The following is a 23,513-nucleotide window of genomic DNA, read 5'->3' as shown; positions in this document are numbered from 1 at the left end:
CCGCATTGGGTAACACCGAGGTGGTTGATTCCCTGGTGTGTTGGAGCAGTGTCAACTCCCGGGTTCACCGTTTGAGGGTGCCCCTGCACGTTCATGACGTCTGCCAATCGTGTCAGCCTTCTCTGCCTCGACCCCTCTGGGTGGGGGTTGTTAAATGGAGGCTTGGTCATGCAACACCGCCAGCTTACGCTCCTTCCGCCGGGGCGGCTGTGTTCAGCTGTCCCCTCTGGCGCCTGTCTCGTCCGCAGTCTCCAGGCTAGGGTTAACAGCCTGTTGCCTGGTTTTTCCCCGGTGCGCTGCCTGCTTCCGTTGGTTAACCTTTTTTGTGTGCTTACGGCCATGCTGACTGCCTGTTCTGCAGGGTCAGTGTGCCAGGCGGTGTACTATTGGGGGGACGGGGCCCGCTCGGCTTACGGCCATACCGACCTGAACACGCCCGATCTCGTCCGATCTCGGAAGCTGGGCAGGTTCTGGCCTGGTTGGTTCCGCCTGGGAATACCAGGTGCAGTAACTGAGGGGCCTTTGTCCGAATACGCTGGCGATGTGGGGGGCGGGGCACTACGTGCCCACCTGGTGGGGTCTTGATGCTGGCATCATGGACTTCTCCGGGCCCCCATTCTAGGGAGTCCAGTCCTTTTGGTGGGTCTGGGTCTTCCTTCGTGCTCCGCTGCTACGGCCTTGCCACGGGGTTGGGTTTGCCCTTGACCCCGTGATTCTGGGGGCAGTAACGAGGTTGTTCCTCCGTTCGTTCCCGGGTGGCATGCGGGTTGTGCGTGTGTGTAGTCGTGGGGTCAAGCCACGGTCTGCTCACCCTGTGCGTTGAGTTGCTTGAGTGCCTCTTCGCACGGTCGGGTCCGTCGCCCTCCCGTGACGTCCCTAATAGGGGGGCTACCCTCCATTAGGGGGGGTCGGGGGGGCTCGGCCCTCCCTGTTCTGATGGTTTTGGGGGGCTGTCAGCGGGGTGTATTTGTCAGCCAAGTGGCTCCGCTTGGCCTCCCTTGTGCAGTAGTGATGCCAAGCTAAGCCACTAACGATACAGAACGTTAGGTTATGACTATAACCAAGTTCTGTTAGTTAGGGGCGATGCTTGGCATCAGACGGCCGCTGCAGCCCTTGTCCTCACCTTGTGGTGAAAGCTTGGGAAGGAGGAGAGCAGGTGACCACACACCTGCTTATGAAGGTAAGCTGATGAGGGGTGTGGTCAGACTAATACTGGTATTAGAGGTACATTTGTGGTTTATTCAGTACGCGTGCACGTACGCGAGATAGTGCAGTAGTGATGCCAAGCATCGCCCCTAACTAACAGAACTTGGTTATAGTCATAACCTAACGTTTCCTTCCCTCTGCCAACAGAAGATCTATTTACATATCGTGCTTTATATTTATTTATATTCTATTTCTTTGTGCTCTTTCCCACGGTGTAATAAAACGAGGGGGAGGAGGCGTCTTCTGGTAATTAGCTGGACCTCCTGCAGACGCCTCTGTGTTTTTAAAAGTCATCTGAATGTTAATTGTCGGGTAGAAGCACCTTCTCTGGCGGTGGGGGGTGGGGGGATATAATTAGGAGCAGGCTAAGGAGAACCTGCAAAAGCCAGGTGTTGAAGGAAACAGAGTTATATTCACTGAAGGCTTAAATATCTGGAATACGTCATCAGTATGCACCCAAAATTATAACAACAATCTTTAAAAAGATCTATTAGCCCAGAAGGCAACCAGCCACCGCTAAGAGCACAGAGCTTCACGTTCTAGAGGCCACTTGATCAGAACATAGAGCCATTTACCTTTTACTTTTACTCTGAATGGTATATAATGACATTAAAATCTTTTATTGCCTATATTTATTGTAACTAGGGATGTTCGATATTGGCTTTTTTACCGATACCGATATACCGATATTGTCCAACTCTTAATTTCCGATACCGATATATGCAGGGTCCCCCCCCCAGGTCATTAACATTACATATCTCTTGTTGTGGAATTAACACAACATTATGCATACTTTTGACAATAAATACTTGCTTGCCTGGGTAAATAAAGGTTAAATAAATATTTTAAAAAAAAAGCAAAAAGATTTTATTTTTGTTTTGGAAAACCGATACAGATAATTTCCGATATCACATTTTTTTAATGCCAATATCGGTAGGCCGATAATATCGGACATCACTCATTGTAACGTATGATATAACCGAGAGGGCACACAGACCCCCATCTGAAGCTTTGTTTACACCGATTGTTTTTCTCATATTTATATATTTAGAGTAGTGCTGTCAGGCGATTAAAAAAATTAATCTAATTAATTACAGGATTTGTAATTAATTAATCTAATTAATCGCATTTTAATCGCATTCCCATTTTATGCCTCATATTCTATATTCTATAATCATATTTCAAATTGCATGTGTCCGGATGGCAGAATTCAGTACTGTATCTACAAAACCTTCTGTTTAATCATCTTCCATCTATTAATTTGCTTAGATTTTTCAGGTCTGGTCAATTTGAGCATGGTGTTATTCACAGTCAAAGATAAAAAAATAATTGATATTCTCATTTGGTTCATTACAATTTACTCAAAATAAAATGTTCATTCAATCAATCACCGCGCAGATTGATTGATTGAATGAAAATGTTATTAACAGATTGCAGAATGGGTACAATACAGTACGGCTCAATACACACAATTGTTAAGGGAATGCAGACCAGAGAAAGACTTTCGTCTTGTTTACATCAGCGTCCCCCATTTTCAATTCATAATGAATTGTAAGTAAGGGTGCAACTTGCACCGTGCAATCCATTCTTTTTGGATCTAGCCCACAGTATTTCTGACACTGGGAATACATTCCCTGAGATTCATAGATGTCCCTAGAATCAGATACCAAGAACATGCAAATGTACCATATTAAAAAAAAATCTGTAAATGTGTATTCTACATGCTTATGGAATGAATGAGATACAACAAATATATAATAAAAAAAAAAAAAAAAAAAAACTTTTTTGTAATTAATTTTGAGTTAATTTTCATAACGCGATTATTTGCTGTGTAATTAATTAATCTAATTAACGCGATAAACTGACAGCCCTAATTTAGAGTTAATTATTCTTTACACTGTTTATTTGTCTCATATTTATATATTCGAAGTGAATTATATTGTTTACACTGTTCATTTGTCTCGTATTTTCATAGTCAGATAAAATTGCATTGCCTATATTTTCTACTATTACCCTGCCCATGCCTGGTCGCTGCTATGACACCCGGATTCCCCCAGGGGGAATCCGAGGAATAATATCCTCCATATGTTCCACGTCAGAGGCTCAGAGAGTAGTAGTCTCCCTGCTGTGACCTTTGATCTCCGATACGGACTTGAGCATTTCAGAGTTTAAAAAAAACATGTTTACATCATCACAAACAGTGGGCAGAGGCTAAAAAGTACTACCAAATGGTTAACCCTTTCACTGACACACTACAAAGGGTTAACATTTCACTACCACACTACAAAAGGTTAACCCTTTCACTACCACACTACATACGGTTAACCCTTTCACTACCACACTACAAAGGGTTAACCTTTCACTACCACACTACAGAAGGTTAACCCTTTCACAACCACACTACATACGGTTAACCCTTTCACTACCACACTACATAAGGTTAACCCTTTCACTACCACACTACAAAGGGTTAACCTTTCACTACCACACTACATAAGGTTAACCCTTTCACTACCACACTACATACGGTTAACCATTTCACTACCACACTACAGAAGGTTAACCCTTTCACTACCACACTACAGAAGGTTCTATTTCATTCTGGCCTCCGCTCAGCGTCAGTCTGCACTCAACTCACTCCAGTGACGTGCACTGAATAAAAACTTCACAATGTACCTTTACATACCGACATCCGTCTGACCACACCCCCATCCGCTACCTACATAAGCAGGGGTGGGGCCACACACTCACCTCCTTCTCAAATTTCATCCACAAAGATAGTGCCTGTTATATACCCCACTTGACGTGGAGAAAATATTTAGTCTGAGGAAAGGAAAACAGAAGAACAAGGAGATACGTTGACATTATATCTTTATTTTCTCTCTCACTATTTTCGAGAAAATACGGCGATATTGTCTTCGTCACTGGAGTGTCTGGAAGATGATGATCATTCTGACCTCCACCGGCTTTTTCGTATTTGGGGCTTGCGCCGCTGATATACTCCCCGACTGCATTCCTCCTTGCTGCGGCTGGATGGGTATTGGCCCTCCGGTCATACAGCTGGACTGTGGGAAGCACCGGCTGTTGTGAGAAATCGGTTGTTTCCGGGTGGGGTGAGTATTGTTTTCCTTGCGAGCACTGGTTGTCTGTTTATGCTATGGGGGTTAGCTGACAATTTTACGAAAGCCGACCCCGGACTAGGGTCCTCTGTTCGGCTTCTTAAGCGGCGGACGGAGGATCTTGGTCTGACGCCCATGATGGTCAACCTAGTGGGCCGCGACCAAGACCTGGTTAAAACCCGGGATTCTCTGGACGAGCGGATGCTTCTCTGTCCCGTGCAGGCCCGATCTTTCACATAAATGTGGAAGTACACCCTAACGAGGAAATGTGGGCATAGGATCTTCATTATCGGGAGTTCCATGCTCATGTCGGCTGCAGCCCGGATGGGAATTGTGCCGGCTCCGCTGTATGTCTGGTAAATCACTGTTGAAAACTGTGTTTGACATTTCTTTTTCTCTTCCCTCTTAGGATGGGGAGGGACTTGGACAGCGGCCTGTCTGAAGTGTGGCTTCTTATGTCATTGTGTACAGTTCAGGTGATAGCTGGCGTGCTAGTTTGTGGCCTACTGTTGTTAGCCAGTCAGCTGTTAGCTGCGGCGCTAGCCCGTTGTGTCACTAGGCTAGGAAACGTTAGCTTGTTGCTATCAGTCGGACGGCTGTTAGCTTAATGCTACACTGTTGAAACGTTACTGTGACTATAACATGCCTTTAACGCTCTGACTACGACGTCATCTTTGACAGAGGATGTTAGTCGACCCTACACCCGGGTGCCAGTGCCAGCGAGGACTTCGTCAACATGGAGAACGGCGGCTGGGTGGCGTAGCGGACATACCCTCGTCACCAACGCAGGAGATGCTGGGTTCAACTCGGTGTCCCGTTAACCAGTGTTGCTGTTCTCTCTGCCTGCGCGCAGGGTGAAGGTAGGAGTCCTGACCGGACTTTAAACACTTCTTCTTTTCTTCCCTTCTAAATGTTTGTAATAACGATGTTTCCAAAACATGTGTTGCTGCAATACATTGAGGATACGACGCGTGTTGTGTGTGAATTGTCTTGTCACTGGTATAGCTTTTCTCTCTGTAATAAATCGGCATTGTTTTTTACATGTGTAAAAATTAACTGGTTTGGTTGTGATGAGAACATGTGTGTTCATGTAACGTTGTACCGTGGGTGAACTCACAACTAAGAGGGTTAATTAACCTGTAAAGCTATGCTTAGTGACATGTGATTGAGGAATGAATTTTTTTTCTCAGCCTGTGATGACAATGAACAGCATGTTCACACATTAACAGAGGTGCCTGTTTGCCTTGGTCGTATCAAGGGTAAGATAGGAGGGGTGACCCCCCGGTTTCCCTGGGGCTTCCCCCCACTCCTCTCAGACATGTTTGGTTACAATATATTGTGTCACTGTGTTTGTGGGGATACGATGTAACCCTCAGCTTAATTGCTGGGGTTGTGCTTTCCGCTTGAGAAACAATTTTTTCCTAAAGAAAAGGTTGTTTGGTCACTTATCATGTGTGCTTAGCAAGGTCTGTGGCCATTACATAATCGAGGACTTCTGTCTTCTCTCGTTATGAAAAACGGCGTTCCTCTGTAGTAAGAGTGTACTTTTGCCATTTTTTGTTGTGATGAAGGGTTGTGTGTGTCTTTGTGATCTACAACTGGGTTAGGTTTGGCCCACAGAAGTCTGTGTAAGTCTGGACCGGGGCTCTTAAAGGGGCCCTCTCTGTTCTGTGTTTTTTCCTTAGTAAAACTCAGGTAGCAGGTTAGTACATGAGCTATGTGAGGCTGTTAGATGCTTCATGTAGCATGCTATGACTGTGTCATGCTCTATTTGTCATTACATCGTATCATGGGTGAGGGGTCGTAAAGGGATGAACTGGTAATCATTTCCTCCCCTTTTCTGATTGGTCAGGGGTTAAAACCACCTGTCCTTCAAGGTTCCTGTCACGTTGCTGTTCAGCACGTTACAGGGTAGGGGGGGGGGGGGTGGAGGGAGTTTCCTGGTCCCACGCCCTGGAAGATTGGGCGTGTGCACCGCGGAAATCCCCCCGCCATAGAGTACGTCACTGAGCGCATCTCTATTGGTAAGACTTCCGTGGGTTGTTCAGGTCCATGTTATGGATCTGTTTCAGGGAGTTGTCAGAGCTCCTCCTCACGAAGCTCCTCCTCAGGGAGAAGTGCCTTCTGTGCGTTCGGACTCTCCTTCCCAGTGAGGGAGCCTCCTCAGAGTTCAGAGCCTCCTCCTCAGATTGTCAAGGTGAGTAGAACTTCAAAAACGGAGTTCTGCTCTATTGTGTGTGTATTCGATTCAATTCGATTATTGAGTGTGTATTGGTTCAGTGCCTCCTCCTCTGAGAGCTCTAACCCAAGTGTTACACAGCTCAATGTTGTAATATATTCTTTTCAATCTATATAGCTCTCGTGGGAAGTCTCTCTGGGGATTTCCGTCTCCTCCCTGTGGCGAGGGTGGCGGGATGTAAAAATGTAAAAGAAATGTACCCTCAGCTGCATCACGTGGGATTCATGTCAGTCTGTGTTTTTTTCTTTTTTGAATAAATAGAGGAAAGAACATTAAGCACGATGGCTCCGTGTCGTTCTCCCAGGCGACTTGGAGGAACAATGTCTGGTGTCTTGCTAGACTATCCATTGATGTGTTTGGGTCTCGACGCGTACATAGTGCTGGCTCGGGGTGTTTCTGTTAAGAATCACGCAGGGGGCTAAGTACGCCTTGGTTGCTCGTTATTAAAACAGCGTTTTTATAGGGCAATTGGGATGGAGTTTTGTCTCTTCCGAGCGCCAGTTTACTAGGTTGTCTCGATGAATTCTCGTTCATATCTGGGGGATGTTAACGGAATAGATCAGAACATAGGTAGAGGGGTCTCACGGCCTTGGGGTGGGCCACTGAGCGCGGTACAAATGGGACTGTCTGGGTGGCGCCCTCTTTTCATGTTTTAGATCGACACGCATACCTACCCCCTCTTCTGGAGTGGGCATGTCGGCGTGGTTAGGGCACGGGACTGGTTCTGGTCGCGCTGGTCCAGGTCAGTTACCCCGTTGTCCGCCGGGGACGCAGATCTGCTGTTCTGGTACCCTGAGGGACTTGTGCTTTTTTCGGGGGGAAAAATGCCGGGTCGGCCCGGGTGTCACAGGGTTAGGCGTTATGGAGACCCTTTGTTGGGTACAAGTTGTACCTAACACTATCATAAGGGGCTGGTTCTCCTTTCTTTCGCTCCTCTCTCACGCATGGCGAAGAGGGGGCTGTTGGGGTGGTCTTCTGGACCTCCTCTGGTAACCCTGTGTGCTTCCCGAGCCGCCGGGCCCGGTCCAAAGTAATGTTTTGTTGAAACCGTAGGCCTGGGATAACCCTTTTTGGAAACTGAAACACTTGTACTGCGGTATAGCTGGTATATACCCGCAGGTGTGTTTTGGAGTTTTTTCTTGAAGGGTTATAGGAACAACCACCGTCTGTGTACCGAGAGGGTGGTTGATTCCCTGGTGTGTTGGAGCAGAGTCAACTCCCGGGTTACCCGGTTGAGTGTGCCCCTGCACGTTCATGACGTCTGCCAATCATGTCAGCCTTCTCCGCCTCGACCCCTCTGGATGGGGGTTTGTTGATGGAGGCTTTGTCATGGTGCGCAACAATGCCAGCATACGCCCCTTCCGCCGGGGTGCTGTTTTCAGTTGACCCCTTTGGCGCCTGTCTCGTCCGCAGTGCTCCAGGCTCGGGTCTACAGCCTGCTGCCTGGTTTTCCCCGGTGCGCTGCCTGCTTCCGTTGGTTAACCTTTGAGTGCTTTACGGCCATGCTGACTGCCTGTGTTGCAGGGTCAGTGTGCCAGGCGGCGTACTAATGGGGGGAAAGGGCCCGCTCTTGGAGGGGCCCTGTCCGAATACGCTGGGGATGTGGGGGGCGGTGTCACTAAGTGACAGCCTGGTGGGGTCTTGATGCCTGGCGTCGTTGACCTCTCCGGGCCCCCTTTTTCCAGGGGATCCAGTCCCTTCGGTGGGTCTGGGTCTTCCTTCGCGCTCCGCTGCTACGGCCTTGCCACGGGGTTGAGTTTGCTCTTGACCCCGTGATTTTGGGGGCAGTAACGAGGGTTGTTCCTTCCGTTTGTTCCCTGGTGGCATGCGGGTTGTGCGTGTGCATAGTCGTGGGGTCAAGCCACGGTCTGCTCACCCTGTGCGTTGAGTTGCTTGAGTTCCTCTTCGCACAGTCGGATCCGTCTCCCTCCCGTCCTCCAATAGGGAGGGTCGGGGGGGCTCGGTCCTCCCCGGTCTTATGGTTGTGGGGGGCCTCAGCGGGGTACATTTGTCGAGCTTCTGGCTTCCGCTCAGCTCCTCTTGTGCAGACTGACGCTGAGCGGAGGCCAGAATGAAATAGAACGTAAGGTTATGTATATAACCAAGTTCTATGAATTCTGGTGACGCTCAGCGTCAGGACGCCGCTGCGGCCCTTGATTTTTCCTGGTGGTGAAATTTTTGGGAAGGAGGTGAGTGTGTGGCCCCACCCCTGCTTATGTAGGTAGCGGATGGGGGTGTGGTCAGACGGATGTCGGTATGTAAAGGTACATTGTGAAGTTTTTATTCAGTGCACGTCACTGGAGTGAGTTGAGTGCAGACTGACGCTGAGCGTCACCAGAATTCATAGAACTTGGTTATATACATAACCTTACATTAACCTTTCACTACCACACTACAGAAGGTTAACCTTTCACTACCACACTACAGACGGTTAACCTTTCACTACCACACTACAGACGGTTAACCCTTTCACTACCACACTACAGGAGGTTAACCGTTCACTACCACACTACAGGAGGTTATATATATCGTACTTGGCTTATCGCGTCCCGCCTATCGAGATATACCTCATCTCATGTACCTATTGTACTCCATCACGAATAAAAACCAGTACACCCACACCTGCCGGGTCCCGCCTCTATGGAGGCGTAGCCTATAAGACAGTAGGCATGGTCACCAATACACTCTTCCTCTATTTTCGTTCCCATCATAACGGATGCAGTGCACCTTATGTTAACTAGTTGTTATGAAAAGATTAGAGAAATTGCGTAATGTTGAAAGCTTACCGGAGGTTTGCTTACCCCTGGCATCTTCGGGGCATGTTTCAGCGACACGTCGGGCCTATTCTGATGTTCCTCGTCTGGTGACAGCAGATCCAGGAGCAGCGTACAAGGTTGGCTATCGGGCCGGCTTGTACAAAAGTAGGCCCTGTGTCATTAGGCACGGGTGTTAGTGTTAGTAATGCTGGGTTGTTTTGTTACACAACCATGTTGTGTGTCGGCGCCAGGGGCGGGATGGTTTGGTGAACGTTTCACTGCAGTGAACGGGTTCCAAACGATCCTGGAAGCGTGCTGTTAAACACCTAATGCTAATGCTACATGCTGATGCTAATGCTACATGCTAACACTACTGCTACGCTGTTCTAATGTCTCCGCCGTGGGATGTTGTCGCTTTCCCTCCTCTTGCCCGTCAATGAAGGTCAGTCGGTAGCTGATGTGGGGGTTTTGCTAGTCCTATTTACCTTTTTTACGGGTAAATGGGTTGACAACAGGGTAGGCCGTGGCTAGGTAGCCTAGCCAGGTAGCGTTACCCCTGTGTCCCGGCGGGGTTGTTGAACGGTGTCCCCACCTGGGAGCCGATGCTTGAAGCTCGGCGGGTAGCAGTAGAGCTATACTACTGCAGGATGGGACTTAACGGCGGCCCGTGTTGTGGCTCAGCTGACTGTTTTCTGTCCATAGTAGCGTTGAACGCTATATGCTATAGTAGTGTAGTGGGCTACTGTTTTGTTCTGTCGCTCTGCTATGAGAAGGTCTGTCTTTGCTACAGCTATCTCTCCTCTCAACCATTTCATGCTGATGGTCAATCGGTGTCTACTGGGGGAGTAGTGCGGGGGGGGCTTTGTTTACCTTTTTTGGTAAATGGGCTAAGCTAGGGCTGGTATGCTGTTGTGAATATTTTGAATAAATGCGGGACTGGTTCGCTCTGGTCCGCCTCCCCTTAACGTGTATATGGGCTTGCTCATTCTACAGTATTTTGTGGTTTAGTTCTTTTATTCATTTAACCCCTTCATAGTGCACACCACAGTTGCTGTTTGCAACCACCAATGGTGCTCCGTGTTAACATCAGTCCTTTGCTTTTGACATATTGAAACAGTCCCCCGCCCGGCCGACGCCATGGGTGGGTCGGCCTAGCAAGTGGCTGGTGGGCTGCTAAAGCCTGTACCGCCACGGTATGGAATTGGCAGCGATTAGAACTGTGTTCGAATTGCTGTTTTTTCTATCAAAAAAATGGTGTCTGGTGGCGGGGCCTTGAGGGCCAGCCGACGTCGACACATCGCGCGAGGTTGTTGACGTTATTAGCTTTGACCTAGCCGCAAGCTATAACCGCTCAGGGTTCCCCTCTCCGCAGGGGATTTTGGTCTTCTGCTGGAGCGCGGGCGGTATTGTCCTAGGCCCCACACCGCCTCACACCGCGCAGCCAGAAGAAGAGAGAGCACAGCCTCGTCAGCGGCGATGACGAGGCCCTCGACAGGCGGCCATGTTTTTCCCCCGCCAGAGGTATCCTGGGCGTTGAATCGACAGGTGTCCACAAGGCCGACAGCCTTGGCGGCCGAGGGATCGGCCATGTTGGATGGGCTCGGCTTGAACAACAAGCCGTCACCGTCCTGCCGCGAGCAGCCCGCTCTCTGATCACTCCCTCCCCCAACACCAGCGGAAAAAGTGGGCTCTGATTGTTTCCTTTGGCTGCGGGCCGCGTGCCTTCGTTGAAGCGCGGGCGGCCCCACTTTTCGCTTCTCATGGGGACAGGGGCTGACACCCAGTTGATGGCTGAGCCTGGGTCTGTCCGTGAGAATGTTGTGCTGTCAAGCGGCTCCCACACCATAAGCTGTGTTGGTTGAGCCTGGTGTTACGTCTGTCAACTATAAGTGTTGTCAGCAGGGGGGCTCGAAACCTTTTGAGGCACACAGTGCGGGCTTCCCCGGCCTCGCCTTCGCCAGGCCAGGTATCATGTTGGTGCCTCCCACTCCTGAAAGATTGCCAGTGGTCTCGCAGGCACGCGTGATTTGGGTGGTAGTAATATCACTGCAGGGCTACGGTGTGTAGGAACCCATGGGGTCCTCACACCTTGCATGTCCGGCTGCAGAACAACTCCTCAGCATGTTCTGGAGGGGTGTTCAGTGGGGGGGCTTTTTTCACCTAGAAAGCCCCCCGTATCAAACCGGCCCTTTCTGTCGGGGTCCCCCCTTGGGTGCCTCGTGGGTAGTGTCAGGGTCAGATGTCCCGACACGGAACGCTCTGCTCGCACGGGTCCACGGTTGGCTACGCACAGCGGGTGGGACTGGGCCAACTATCTACAGTTCCTGGCGAACCTGCGCCACATGGCGGCGGGTGCGTTGGGAGTGTCATCACATATGACTATGGCAGTACCATATGTCGAGGTGGATGGAGAGAACGCTGAGGCGGGGACTTGTGTTTACACAACCCCACTCGTTTTTGGGTTTGGTACAGATCCTATTGTCAGGGTCTCCAGCAGTGACAGCTCTGGTCAACGAGATTCAATCTCTGTGGACGAAGCAAGCCATCGTCGTGGCGTTCTCCTCCCGGTGTTCTCTGGTGCCTGAGAAATCGGGAGGGGGGGTGTCAGACCCAGGTTGGACCTGTCCCATGGGAAGGTTCAGCATTTTTTGGATCGTCTCCTACCTGTTGAACACTGTCAGGTGGGGGTCTGGTTCTCCTCCATAGACCTGTAGGATGCGTATGCGCATCTCCGATCTTCCATCCTAGGGCTTACCTACGCTTCCTTTGCAGGGTTAGCGTATGAGTACCAGAGGCTGCCGTTCGGTTTTCTCTGGCTCCCCGCATCTTCACCAAGTGCGTGGAGGCCGCACTGGGGCCTCTGCGTCGTCAGGGGTTACGGAGTGTATTCTGCCCTGACGACGTTCTGGTCCTTCGCGGTCAAGGTGGATCGTCAGGTCTCGTACCAGGCAGGTCTCTACCAGCCTGGGGTTGCTGTAGACTGGATGTAGAGTACTCCTCTTCCCAGTCAACGGTTGGAGGGCTATGGGCATCCATCTCAGAGCGTGTTGTCAACACGCTCGGGAGGTTCCGTCCTAGGACGGTTACGGCGCTGTCTCACGTCACGTTTTTCACCGACGCCTCCCTCGCTGGTGACGCGTCGGGCCAACGCAGTAGGGGGCAGCTGGCAAACCATGCTGCCCCGTCTGCGCTACGTTCAATGTGTTGGTATTGAAAGCGGTCCTTCTGGTCCTCAAACGGTGTTGATCAGGACGGACAATACGACGTCAGTGTCGTATATCGACAGACAGGGAGGAGTACGCTCCCCCTGTCTGCACCAGGCGGCGGGCGGCTGGCTATGGGCGTCCTCCATCTGCGCGGCCTGAGGGCTCCCCACATCCCCGGCAGGGTGAATGTGGGTACAGGTGTACTGTCACGGGGCGGTCCTCATCCTGACGGGTGGGGATTACGTCCGGACATAGCCAGGCAGGTCTGGGACCGATGCCGTGCCGCCTGGGATTCTTCCCCATACATCTGTTAGGTCAGTTGTTGGGACGGGTATGTTGAGGAGCGCAGGTTCTTGATCCTGATGGCGCCGGACCGGGGCGCAGCTGTGTGGTTCCCGGTCCTGATCCGGCTACTGGTAGTCTGGAGAGGATGGACCCTTCTGTGGTTGATACCATCCGGAATGCGCATCCTCCCTCCACTGTCGCGCTTTACGCGGGCAGATGGCGTATGTTCCAAGTGTGGTGTAAGGCGGGGGGCCGGGACCCTAAAAGGTCTCCTGCCCCCTGGATGCTGTCCTTAGTTACCTCCAGTCTTTCCTTGATAGACTGTCGGCTTCGACGGTGAGTGTATATGCAGCAGCTATATCCTCCTATCATGAGGGATTTGAGGGGGATGTCTTGTTCAGCCACCCTCTTGTGAAGCGTTTCCTGCTTGGCGCTCGACGCGTTAAGCCGGTGCAACGCTCTTTGGCTCCGAGTTGGGATCTTCAATTGGTCCTCGGTCGGTTGTCCTTGGCCCCGTTTGAGCCTCTTGAGCAAGCGCTGTTGGAACAGCTGTCGTTCAAGACTGCGTTCTTGCTGGCCGTCACCTCCGCTGAACGCGTGGGTGTGCTTTGTGCTCTCTCGGTACGACCAGAGTGCCTGTCTTTCGTTCCGATTGCGGTGCCACTCTGCGGCCTAATCCTGCCTTCGTGCCTGTAAATATCCGGAGTTCTTCCGCTCCAGGGATATTGTGGTTCAGGCGTTTCATCCGCCTCGAGTTAGATGCGGGCCTTCACCTGTCATGTCCGGTCCGTGCTTTGGGAATTACCTCAGCCGTACTCAGGACCTCGGGGTCACCGATCAGCTTTTTGTCTGTCACGGTGGTTCTCAGGCCGGTAAGGCACTATCGAACAACGCCTGTCCCATTGGTTGTGCGAGGGCATTGCCCTCTGCTACACGTTGGCCGGGCTGGATCCCCCTGGGGGAGTCAGGGCGCACTCCACTCGTGGGGTGGCTGCCTCTGCCGCTCTGCTGGGTGGGGCCTCGGTGGAGGACATCTGTGCTGCAACTTCATGATCCTCCCCGGGCCCCTTTGTAAGGTTTTACCTCATGGACATGACCGGGGGTTCTGTCTCCCAGGCGGTTCTGGGGTCTGTGGCCTTTCCTGCTTCCCGTCCGTTGGTAGGGTAGCAGGAGTGTGTGGGTATGGGCCACAGTGTGTTAGGTCACACGTGGTTACGCCTGTGCTGTGTGTTCAAGGGGTTCTAGTTCCTCCTTGCTTGCACTCCGGTGGAGTTGACTGCGCCCCCCCTTCGTTAGGAAGGATGGGGTGACAGGACTCCCCGAACCCCTTGATGTGGGCTTACGGGTCCTCAGGGGGTACATTGGTCGGGCCTCGCGTCCGCTCTAACCCCATATCTCGATAGGCTTAAGAGCGGGACGCGATAAGCCAAGTACGATATATAACGATAGGTTATGTATATAACCTAGTTATATGAGTACTGGCTGAGCGTCCCGCTCTTAAGCGGGCCTGAGTCCCATTGAGGGATTTTTTACTGGGAACCAAGATTTTGACGAGGAAGAGTGTATTGGTGACCATGCCTACTGTCTTATAGGCTACGCCTCCATAGAGGCGGGACCCGGCAGGTGTGGGTGTACTGGTTTTTATTCGTGATGGAGTACAATAGGTACATGAGATGAGGTATATCTCGATAGGCTTAAGAGCGGGACGCTCAGCCAGTACTCATATAACTCGTTAACCTTTCACTACCACACTACAGAAGGTTAACCGTTCACTACCACACTACATACGGTTAACCCTTTCACTACCACACTACAGATGGGTTATCCCGTTCACTACCACACTACAGACGGGTTAACCCTTTCACTACCACACTACAGACGGTTAACAGTGGACAGAGGCAAAAAAGGCCTTTGTCCCTGGTGTGAATAGCTGGTCGTTCATCCCCAGGCTCGCCAAGGCAACGTGCCACTGACCATAACGGCCAAAAGCTACAGGGAATTTTTTTTACTGACTAATAATAGAATGTCCTGCCAGTACAGTGGGGGGGGGGGGGGGGGGGTGCGGTGCTGCTGGTCTGCTGAGAGTCTATAGGCCACGTCTCACTGATAACTGGAGCCTAATTGACATGGGTCTGTCACTGCCTCCTGGGGTGGGGTGGGGTGGGGGGGTAGAGCGAGAGGAGGGGTATGGGAGAGGATGACTGAACCATGGTGGGGAGGAGGGCGGGGGTGGGCTGGGGGTGGGGGCTTAAAGGAGGGTGACGCACTAGGGAGCACTGGTCAACGACCGTGGCGCTGCAACCCCCCCCCCGTGCTCCACCGCTGTGTCCCGGTCTTGACAGCAATCCATTTGAGGGGGGGCCTCCTGGCGCTAAAAGATTGCTAAAGCCCAATCAAAGGGCCTGGGGGGGGCTGTGCTCCACTTGTGTGAGTGACTCACCTCCGACTGACCCGCTCAGACGTCTTAGACAAGCCGCACGCAGCGCAGACGGTGGCTGGGGGACAAAACACGTTCAGGAACGCGAGACAGACGCGTGTGTCTTGAAGGCTGCTAGAGAGTCAAAGCAAAGCCTGCTGTTCCTCCAACGCAAGCAGGGAATCTGCAGGGTATTATAAAAAGTCTTACAAAAATATGAAATTCATAATTCTCAATTTAAGGCCTTAAACGGTATTAAAAAGTCTTACATTTCATTTGCACAGCGATAACTAAATGTTGGGGGGGGGGGGGGGGCAGCTTGACTGTCAAGAGATGAAATAACATTAAATATATTAAATGTTTTTGTATTCAAGTCGGGAGCTTGGTGTGTCTGGCGAGAGCGTGAGAATTTAAATGTGGATTGTCGTGAAATTGGCAAGTTTTGCTCTAAGTGGTATTAAAAAGGTCTTAGATGTAACGTGTTGAAACCCACAGATACCCTGGTCTGGTCTAGTGTATAGAGCGCTCTTAACCCTTTCACTACCACACTACAGAAGGTTAACATTTCACTACCACACTACAGTAGGTTAACCCTTTCACTACCACACTACAGAAGGTTAACCCTTTCACTACCACACTACAGTAGGTTAACCCTTTCACTACCACACTACAGAAGGTTAACCCTTTCACTACCACACTACAGAAGGTTAACCTTTCACTACCACACTACAGAAGGTTAACCCTTTCACTACCACACTACAGTAGGTTAACCCTTTCACTACCACACTACAGAAGGTTAACCCTTTCACTACCACACTACAGAAGGTTAACCTTTCACTACCACACTACAGTAGGTTAACCCTTTCACTACCACACTACAGAATGTTAACCCTTTCACTACCACACTAGAAGGTTAACCTTTCACTACCACACTACAGAAAGTTAACCATCTGTAGTGTGGTAGTGAAAGGGTTAGAGTGTGGTTGTGAAAGGGTTAACCCTTTGTCGTGTGGCAGTGAAAGGGTTAACAGACCTGAGCAGGGGAGATCTGTGTCTGAACAAAGATCACATCACCCTGCGTGGAGTAAGACGCCTCTCTCTCCTCCACCTCCTGCGACCGCACATCCAGGCTCGCGTTGTCTCCATTAGACGGGGAAAACAATCTTGTTTTCTGTGTCATTACTTGTTGTGAGGTCTTGTCATTTAATATTTATAGTTATTGCCGTTTGATGCGGGGGAGAGAGAAAAATCATTTGGGATCAAACGAGGATTGCGCTGGATGAACGTCTCCGCTGACGTGAACCATTTGTTCCCGGATGAAAACAGAAAAGAAAACACGCAGCCTTTTCAGAGAGCGAAGTAATTCCATCTCCTCTGCGGGAAGTGACACCACGAGCATAATGTTTTGACATCGACTAAATGTTTATGTCACTTGATTGAATAAGGAGCGTGCATGGCTGCTCTCCGCGCGAAGGCGCCGGGGACGCTCCTGATAAAAGCACAACATGGTGTGGACTCTTGAGTTACAGGAGCCCAAGACAAACAAATGGAAGCGATTGGCGTCTAATGGGCTCCGGCTGCAGCGTTATGTGAGAGCGGCGCGGCCGTGGTGCTAACGTGACGCACCATTATCCGCTGGCCGCGGGGTGAAGGCAGCTACGCACCAGAGGCCATTCGGCGGATGCTTTCATCTAAAGCGCTGTATACTGTATATATGCGGAGCGTGTGCGTATGAGGTACATAGGTACAGTAGTTATGATTATTATGATTACAGTGTAGGGTGGTTGTAGACGGTGAAAGCAGTAGGCAGGTATAAATTGGGTATGGGTCGGAGCCTAGTGTGTAGGCAATGTAAAGATTAGGTTTAGGTTTACTTTATTTGTTCAAGGGGAACAGCGTACATTAATAAACATTTTAAAAACTTAAATGCACCACATTTTTGCCAAAAGGCGAATTTCCATTGACAGTCCCCCTGCCAGAAGGTACAGGCTAAAATCCTGTGTAAAAAAGGGTTAGCAATACAAACAGAATAAAAGCAAGATAAATAACATTAGAATAAAAAAAGAGTTATCAATACTTTTATATAATCATAAATCATATTGGTAGAACGCCACTCATTTTAACGCGTTATTATTTCACCGTCACCAACCTCCAGAAAGCATACTGTGCTAATAAGCCACTGTTGTGTTAGCTAACCCAGTTATTAGATGTAAGTGATTATTAAACGCTGCCCGACAGCTATTCATAGGGTCCGTAGGCTGCGTTGGCCGGTGTCCACTGCCACTCTCTCTCTCTGCCCTCGAGAGCCACCATGAGAACGTAATTAGCCGACGGTGGGCAGGCAAGCATCCGTCTGGGATGAGGTTCAGATCGTCGTGTTCCTCCGTTAATAAAGTAATTAATATCTTCTTCCTCCCGGCAGAGGGAGAGAGGGTATTTGACAGATTGTTTTTGTTTGGCTGTTCATATTATTCTATACTTGACCACATCTTGCTCAGTTGTACAGCCCTGGCCTATTCTTATTCTTATTTAATTTTTACTTATAATTGTACTATATTCTATTGTGCTATATATCCCATTTTATTTGATTAGATCTCTTTATTTACAGTTGTACAGCCCTGGCCTATATTGTATTTTATTTCATAATTATATTATATTATATTGTGCTTAACTTAGTTCATATTTCATTTTATTTTACTCCACCTCTATTATTGTATTATCTGTCTGTTAATGTCTGTCCGCTAATGTCACGCCGAAAACGACCAAGCAAATTCCTTGTATGTGAAAACTACTTGGCAAATGAAGACCTTTCTGATTCTGATTCTGATATTATTCTTTAAATGTGGCCAATATCCGATTCCAGTGTGAACAGGGGCGACAGTGGCTCAGGAGGTAGAGTGGTTGCCTGGTAGTTGGAAGGTTCCCGGTTCGATTCCCACTCCTTCCTGGCAGCGTGTTGAAGTGTCCTTGAGTGTGTGAGTGAATGGGTGAATGTGAGGAACAAAAATGTTAGAGCTTGCCTTGGATAAAAGCTATACGCTATTTCTTCAATTATTATTTGTATTGTCTTTCTATTTAAATTGTATTAAATTACAATGAAAAAGAAAAGTGATGTTTTGTTGTTGTCCTGTGGTTTCAGGAAGTGGGGGACGTGGGCAGGGCCTCCAGGGAACCATTACAGTCAGATGAGGTACGAGAGTGGAGAGCCCTGTTGGCAAGGCCCCACCAGGAACACTATGGTGAGAACTAACTAACTCTATTATATCATAAGAACTAACTCATCATATCATAAGAATTAACTCTATTATATCATAAGTACTAACACATCATATCATATCATAAGTACTAACTCATCATATCATAAGTACTAACTCATCATATCATAAGTACTAACTCATCATATCATAAGTACTAACACATCATATCATAAGTACTAACATCATATTATATCATAAGTACTAACACATCATATCTCGTTATATCCAGATCTTTATCTTATTATATTCAGATCCTATTATATAACGAGATAAAGATCTGAGATAATGAGATAGAGATCTCGTCATAATGAGAAAAATATCTTGATCCCCCGAAATACCGCAAAGGCTTTAGGTGCCTCAGCCTGCTCTGACAAACTAATGATAGAACCAATGAATACCAAATTAGATGTAGAAATGTACAAAGCTGTTCAGTTACACATGTAGATTAACTTTTTAAAACCCGTATTCTAGCGCAGCCAGCTCCGAGTCCTCTCTGTCCAAGTACGCACCGAGGTATGCCACTTTCTACCCGTGTGATGTTGTTGAGTCACTAATGAGCTTGATGGTAGAGGTATTATTTGAAGTAGCAAGCGCAGGTGTTTGTGTGAGCTCAATGTCTGCCGTGCATAATCACCCTTCTATCTTAAGATAAGATAAGATAATATATTCCTTTATCGATCCCCTTGGGGAAATTCAGGCATCATAGCAGCATGGGGGGGGGGGTACAGGTAGTAAAAAATCTGTGTAAACAATATAACAAATCAATATAATTAACTCTGGACATGTGCATATGGGCAACAAGGTGCGAGATGAGGGTATGTATGCCCTCTCAGTTATATTTGCCCTACAATAAATAGTTACAATATATAATCTAATAATCCAATAATCTAAATCTAATACCGGAGGGGACACGTGATGCAAGGCTTCTATACTCACTACAGCCGACCAGTGGGAGGCATAGTCTAGCAACGTTCAAGACAGGGGAGGGAAGAATTGGAATTACGAAATTGGGATGGGAGAAAAATAAGGAGTAGAAGTGGATACATTTTTTTTAATTTGCCCGACAACACATGCTAATGTCCCCATGGACCGGACACATCTTCTTTCACATTTCACATGTGACTTGGGCCATTATTTACAGGCACAATGTAGCCCCTTACGCAGACCAGGCTGCAGAAACAAATTAGTGGGGGGGCATAAAATGTTCTCGGGGGGGCACAATGGTTTTTCAACACAGGTTCCCTTTTATACATTTCAGCTGGGACAGCGGCGCTGTGGCTTGCTTGGCGCTGCCCACGGTGCTGAACTAAACAGCAGAGAGGCAATTGAAAAAATCGAATTTCTCTCTAAGAACATTCACTTATTCACTTAAGGCTTTCCGGTTTAGCTGCAATATGTAGCGCACGCATTTGGTTATAGCTCCGCTCCCGTTAACGTTAATTTCGTTTAAAAACCTTATTTGGACAATACCAAAAGAGATTAAACCACATCGTATGTATTGATAAGACCTTCTACTAACTATATCAAAAGACAACATGGATAAGGATAAGAAAAAGAGTGGAAAGAAACAAGAAACAGCAATTCCAACGGCGCAGATTGAAACACGTTCAAGAAAAATAACTGGCGACGCTGCGGCAGATCCGTCGGTGACAAGCCCCGACGTGGGGAATATAGAGGAGAATACACCGGGACCAACGACTACTGGCCCAGAGAGGGAGACAATAGATGACAACATAACAGTATTCACTGACATATTTAACCTGTCCTTAGAACAGGCTGTCATCCCCACCTGCCTGAAGAAGTCCACTATTATCCCTGTACCCAAAAAATCCAAGCCTGCTTGCCTCAACGACTACCGCCCTGTAGCTCTCACCTCCATAGCCATGAAGTGCTTTGAGAAGCTAGTAAAGGGCTACATCTGCTCCTCCCTCCCCATCAACATGGACCCCCTGCAATTTGCATACCGCCCCAACAGGTCCACGGAGGACGCCATAGCCCATGTGCTGCACACAGCAGCATCACACCTGGACAAGAGGCAGGGGAACTATGTGAGAATGTTATTCATCGACTACAGCTCGGCATTCAATACCATAGTCCCCTCCATACTCATAGCCAAGCTCAGGGACCTGGGCTTGAACTATGACCTCTGCCAGTGGGTCTTGGACTTCCTGACTGGCAGACCCCAGGTGGTGAGAGCAGGCAACTGCACCTCCTCATCGATCACCCTCAACATAGGGGCCCCCCAGGACTGTGTTCTGAGTCCCCTCCTCTACTCCCTGTACACACACGACTGTGTGGCTCAGCGGAGTAGCAATACAATCATCAAATTTGCTGACGACACAGTGGTGGTGGGCCTGATCTCTGCCAACGACGAGAGGGCCAACCTGGAAGAGGTCAAGGTCCTGGCGGGATGGTGCCAGGAAAACAGCCTCTCCCTAAACGTCAGCAAAACAAAGGAGATGATTGTGGACTTCAGGAGGTCGGGGGTCAAGGACTACAGTCCCCTCAGCATCGACGGGGCACCGGTTGAGAGAGTCAACAGCTTTAAGTACCTCGGAGCCTACTTATCCGAGGACTTGACATGGACCACACACATTGACAGTGTTGTGAAGAAGGCACGACAACGCCTCTACTTCCTCAGGCGCCTAAGGAAGTTCCAAGTCAGTCAGAAGATCCTTAAGAACTTCTACTCATGTACAATAGAGAGCATCTTGACTGGCAACATCACCTCCTGGTTTGGGAATAGCACTGCACAAGACCGAAGCAGACTACAAAGAGTTACACGTTCAGCCGAACGCACAATTGGAGGGGGGCTCCCCACCCTCCAGAACATTTACAATAAGCGTTGCAAGGGCAAGGCTAAGAGAATCATTAAAGACTCCAGTCACCCGAACAACTGCCTCTTTGAACTGCTGCGGTCAGGCAAGCGATACCGGAGTCTCAAGGCGAGCACAGAAAGACTCAGAAGAAGCTTCTATCCCCAGGCCATCAGGCTGCTAAACGAACAATGAACACTACACAACAACAACCACCAAACTCACATAGCACACACATCCACACGCACACACTCACTTTAAACAAACACACTGTAGCACCCACTCCACACACTTTATAGCACACACCCACTTTAAACAAACACACTGTAGCACCCACTCCCCACACTTTATATTTATTGATGAAGGATTGCACTACAACTCGTACACCTTACTGTAAATTGTACCTAAATTGTACCTCATCCCATTTCTGCTTTGCACTATATAGTACTGTACATTAGTACACTGCATAGTATTGTATATTATATGGTAACTCAGAACATTGTACATATGTCTATACCGAACACTGTGACCTCATTTTCTTCTTCTAAATTACATGCTATACTATGTTATTTGATACTATCTTGTCTAGCACAGTCTCTGGAGCGTAACAGTAAGAAGCATTTTGTATGAAAGTATTCTGTACTTCTGTATGACAACTATTAAAGAAACTTGAAACAGGAACGACAGGAAAAAGTACGGTGAGAGATAAAGCAGGTGATTTTGAGAAGATAATAGCAAACAAATCCAACGGATCCCTCACTGCACCCATAACATCAACTGACACAAGCAGTGCAATTACACAACCCGACTTCAACTCACTGACTATCCTGATGAAAGAACAGATGGTCGCTTTCAAATTACACGTTGCACACATCGATACTAAATTCGAACACATCGATGCCAAACTCGAGGAGGTTATGAGAGCGGTCGCTGTACAGTCCATGCGAATCACAACAGTGGAGAATACGGTGACAGAAATTACACGGGCAGTCAAAGAGAACGAGAACATCATCAACGTTGGTTTGACAGAGGTAACAAAGGAGATAAAAAGGGTGGAAGAGGCATGCCGGAGGAAAATACAAGAAGTTAAAGATGAAGCGATGGAGAGGCTACTCGAAACCCAACGCTACTACAAGCGAAATAACATCCGCATTGTAGGACTAGATGAATCAGTCAATTGCGCAGACGACAAGTTTCCAATAGTGCTATCAGAGATTTTGGGTAACAACTTTCTAAACACAGAGCCGATAGTGGACCAAGCTTACAGAATCGGTACTCGGGATCAAAGAAGCAACGGACCAAGAGTCATCATTGTTACTCTGCGCAAGACGGCAATAAGAGATGACATCATCAAAATTGCTCACAACCAAAGGGGAAAGCTGAAACATGGTGAAAACCCAATATTTATCTACGAGGATCTTTGCAAAGAGGCCATCGCTCAGCGTTTCCCCTACAAGGAGGTGATGCAGAAATTGTTCAAATCTGGCCTCAAACCAAGGCTAGTATACCCGGCGCTATTATCGATCGTGGGCAGTGACGGCCGTAGGTTAGGATTACACACGCCTAAAGAAGCAGAGGAATACTGGAATCTACATGGAGCAGAACCCCCAACAGATAAGCCTTCCCATCTCTCTCTTTCTCAGTGTATATCAGTATTAGAATGACTTTATCCGGGCTCAACAAAAGTAGCAGATGATATGCATGCCGGCTACACCAAGGCATAATGTGTATAATATGATTTGTAATGCATTATATTTTCAGACCTCTGGTCTCCGTGGAGACAAGAATATATCATTGACACTAAGAACAATCTGGAATATTCTGGGCTCATCGCTCGACTGCTCTGGGTCACTGAGAAATATCCCGAAAATACTAGTAGTCATGAACCCTGGGTAGGAAGATCATTCTGGAACATAACAGCAGTCTGTTAGTATATACTAGTGTATTCTACAACCTTCTAGAATATAATGCACCATTACAACGAAGGCCTGCAACTCTAACATTAACATCCGGTGTGTATAAGCATAAGCATATGATCTGGGCGGCTAGGTGGTGTAGTGGGCAAGGCACTCGCCACCAGTGTGGAGACGCTAGGATTCGCGTGTTCGAATCCAGCTCTCCACATTGTTTTCAGTTTAGCTGGTCGTCCGCAGTAATACACATTGGCCGTATTACGGGGAGGGAAACTGAAGGGTGGGGATCGGGCGTTGTGA

General features: G+C 48.6%; 1 protein-coding gene across 1 annotated transcript in view; it reads left to right on the top strand.

Moving 5' to 3' along the window:
- LOC311226706 (glucosidase 2 subunit beta-like) overlaps positions 1-23,513 on the top strand; it is a gene marked incomplete at its 5' end in the record, with an annotated part of 272,275 nt that overhangs the window by 203,807 nt on the left and 44,955 nt on the right. The window contains one exon of the mRNA XM_084312118.1: positions 18,367-18,466. Coding sequence (XP_084168244.1) covers positions 18,367-18,466 — 100 coding nt within the window. The remainder of the gene's footprint in view (positions 1-18,366; positions 18,467-23,513) is intronic.

This window comes from Notolepis coatsorum (assembly GCF_963971535.1).
Source record: "Notolepis coatsorum genome assembly, chromosome: 4".
NCBI classification, from domain to species: domain Eukaryota; kingdom Metazoa; phylum Chordata; class Actinopteri; order Aulopiformes; family Paralepididae; genus Notolepis; species Notolepis coatsorum.
This window is presented reverse-complemented; position numbering and strand designations above follow the sequence as displayed.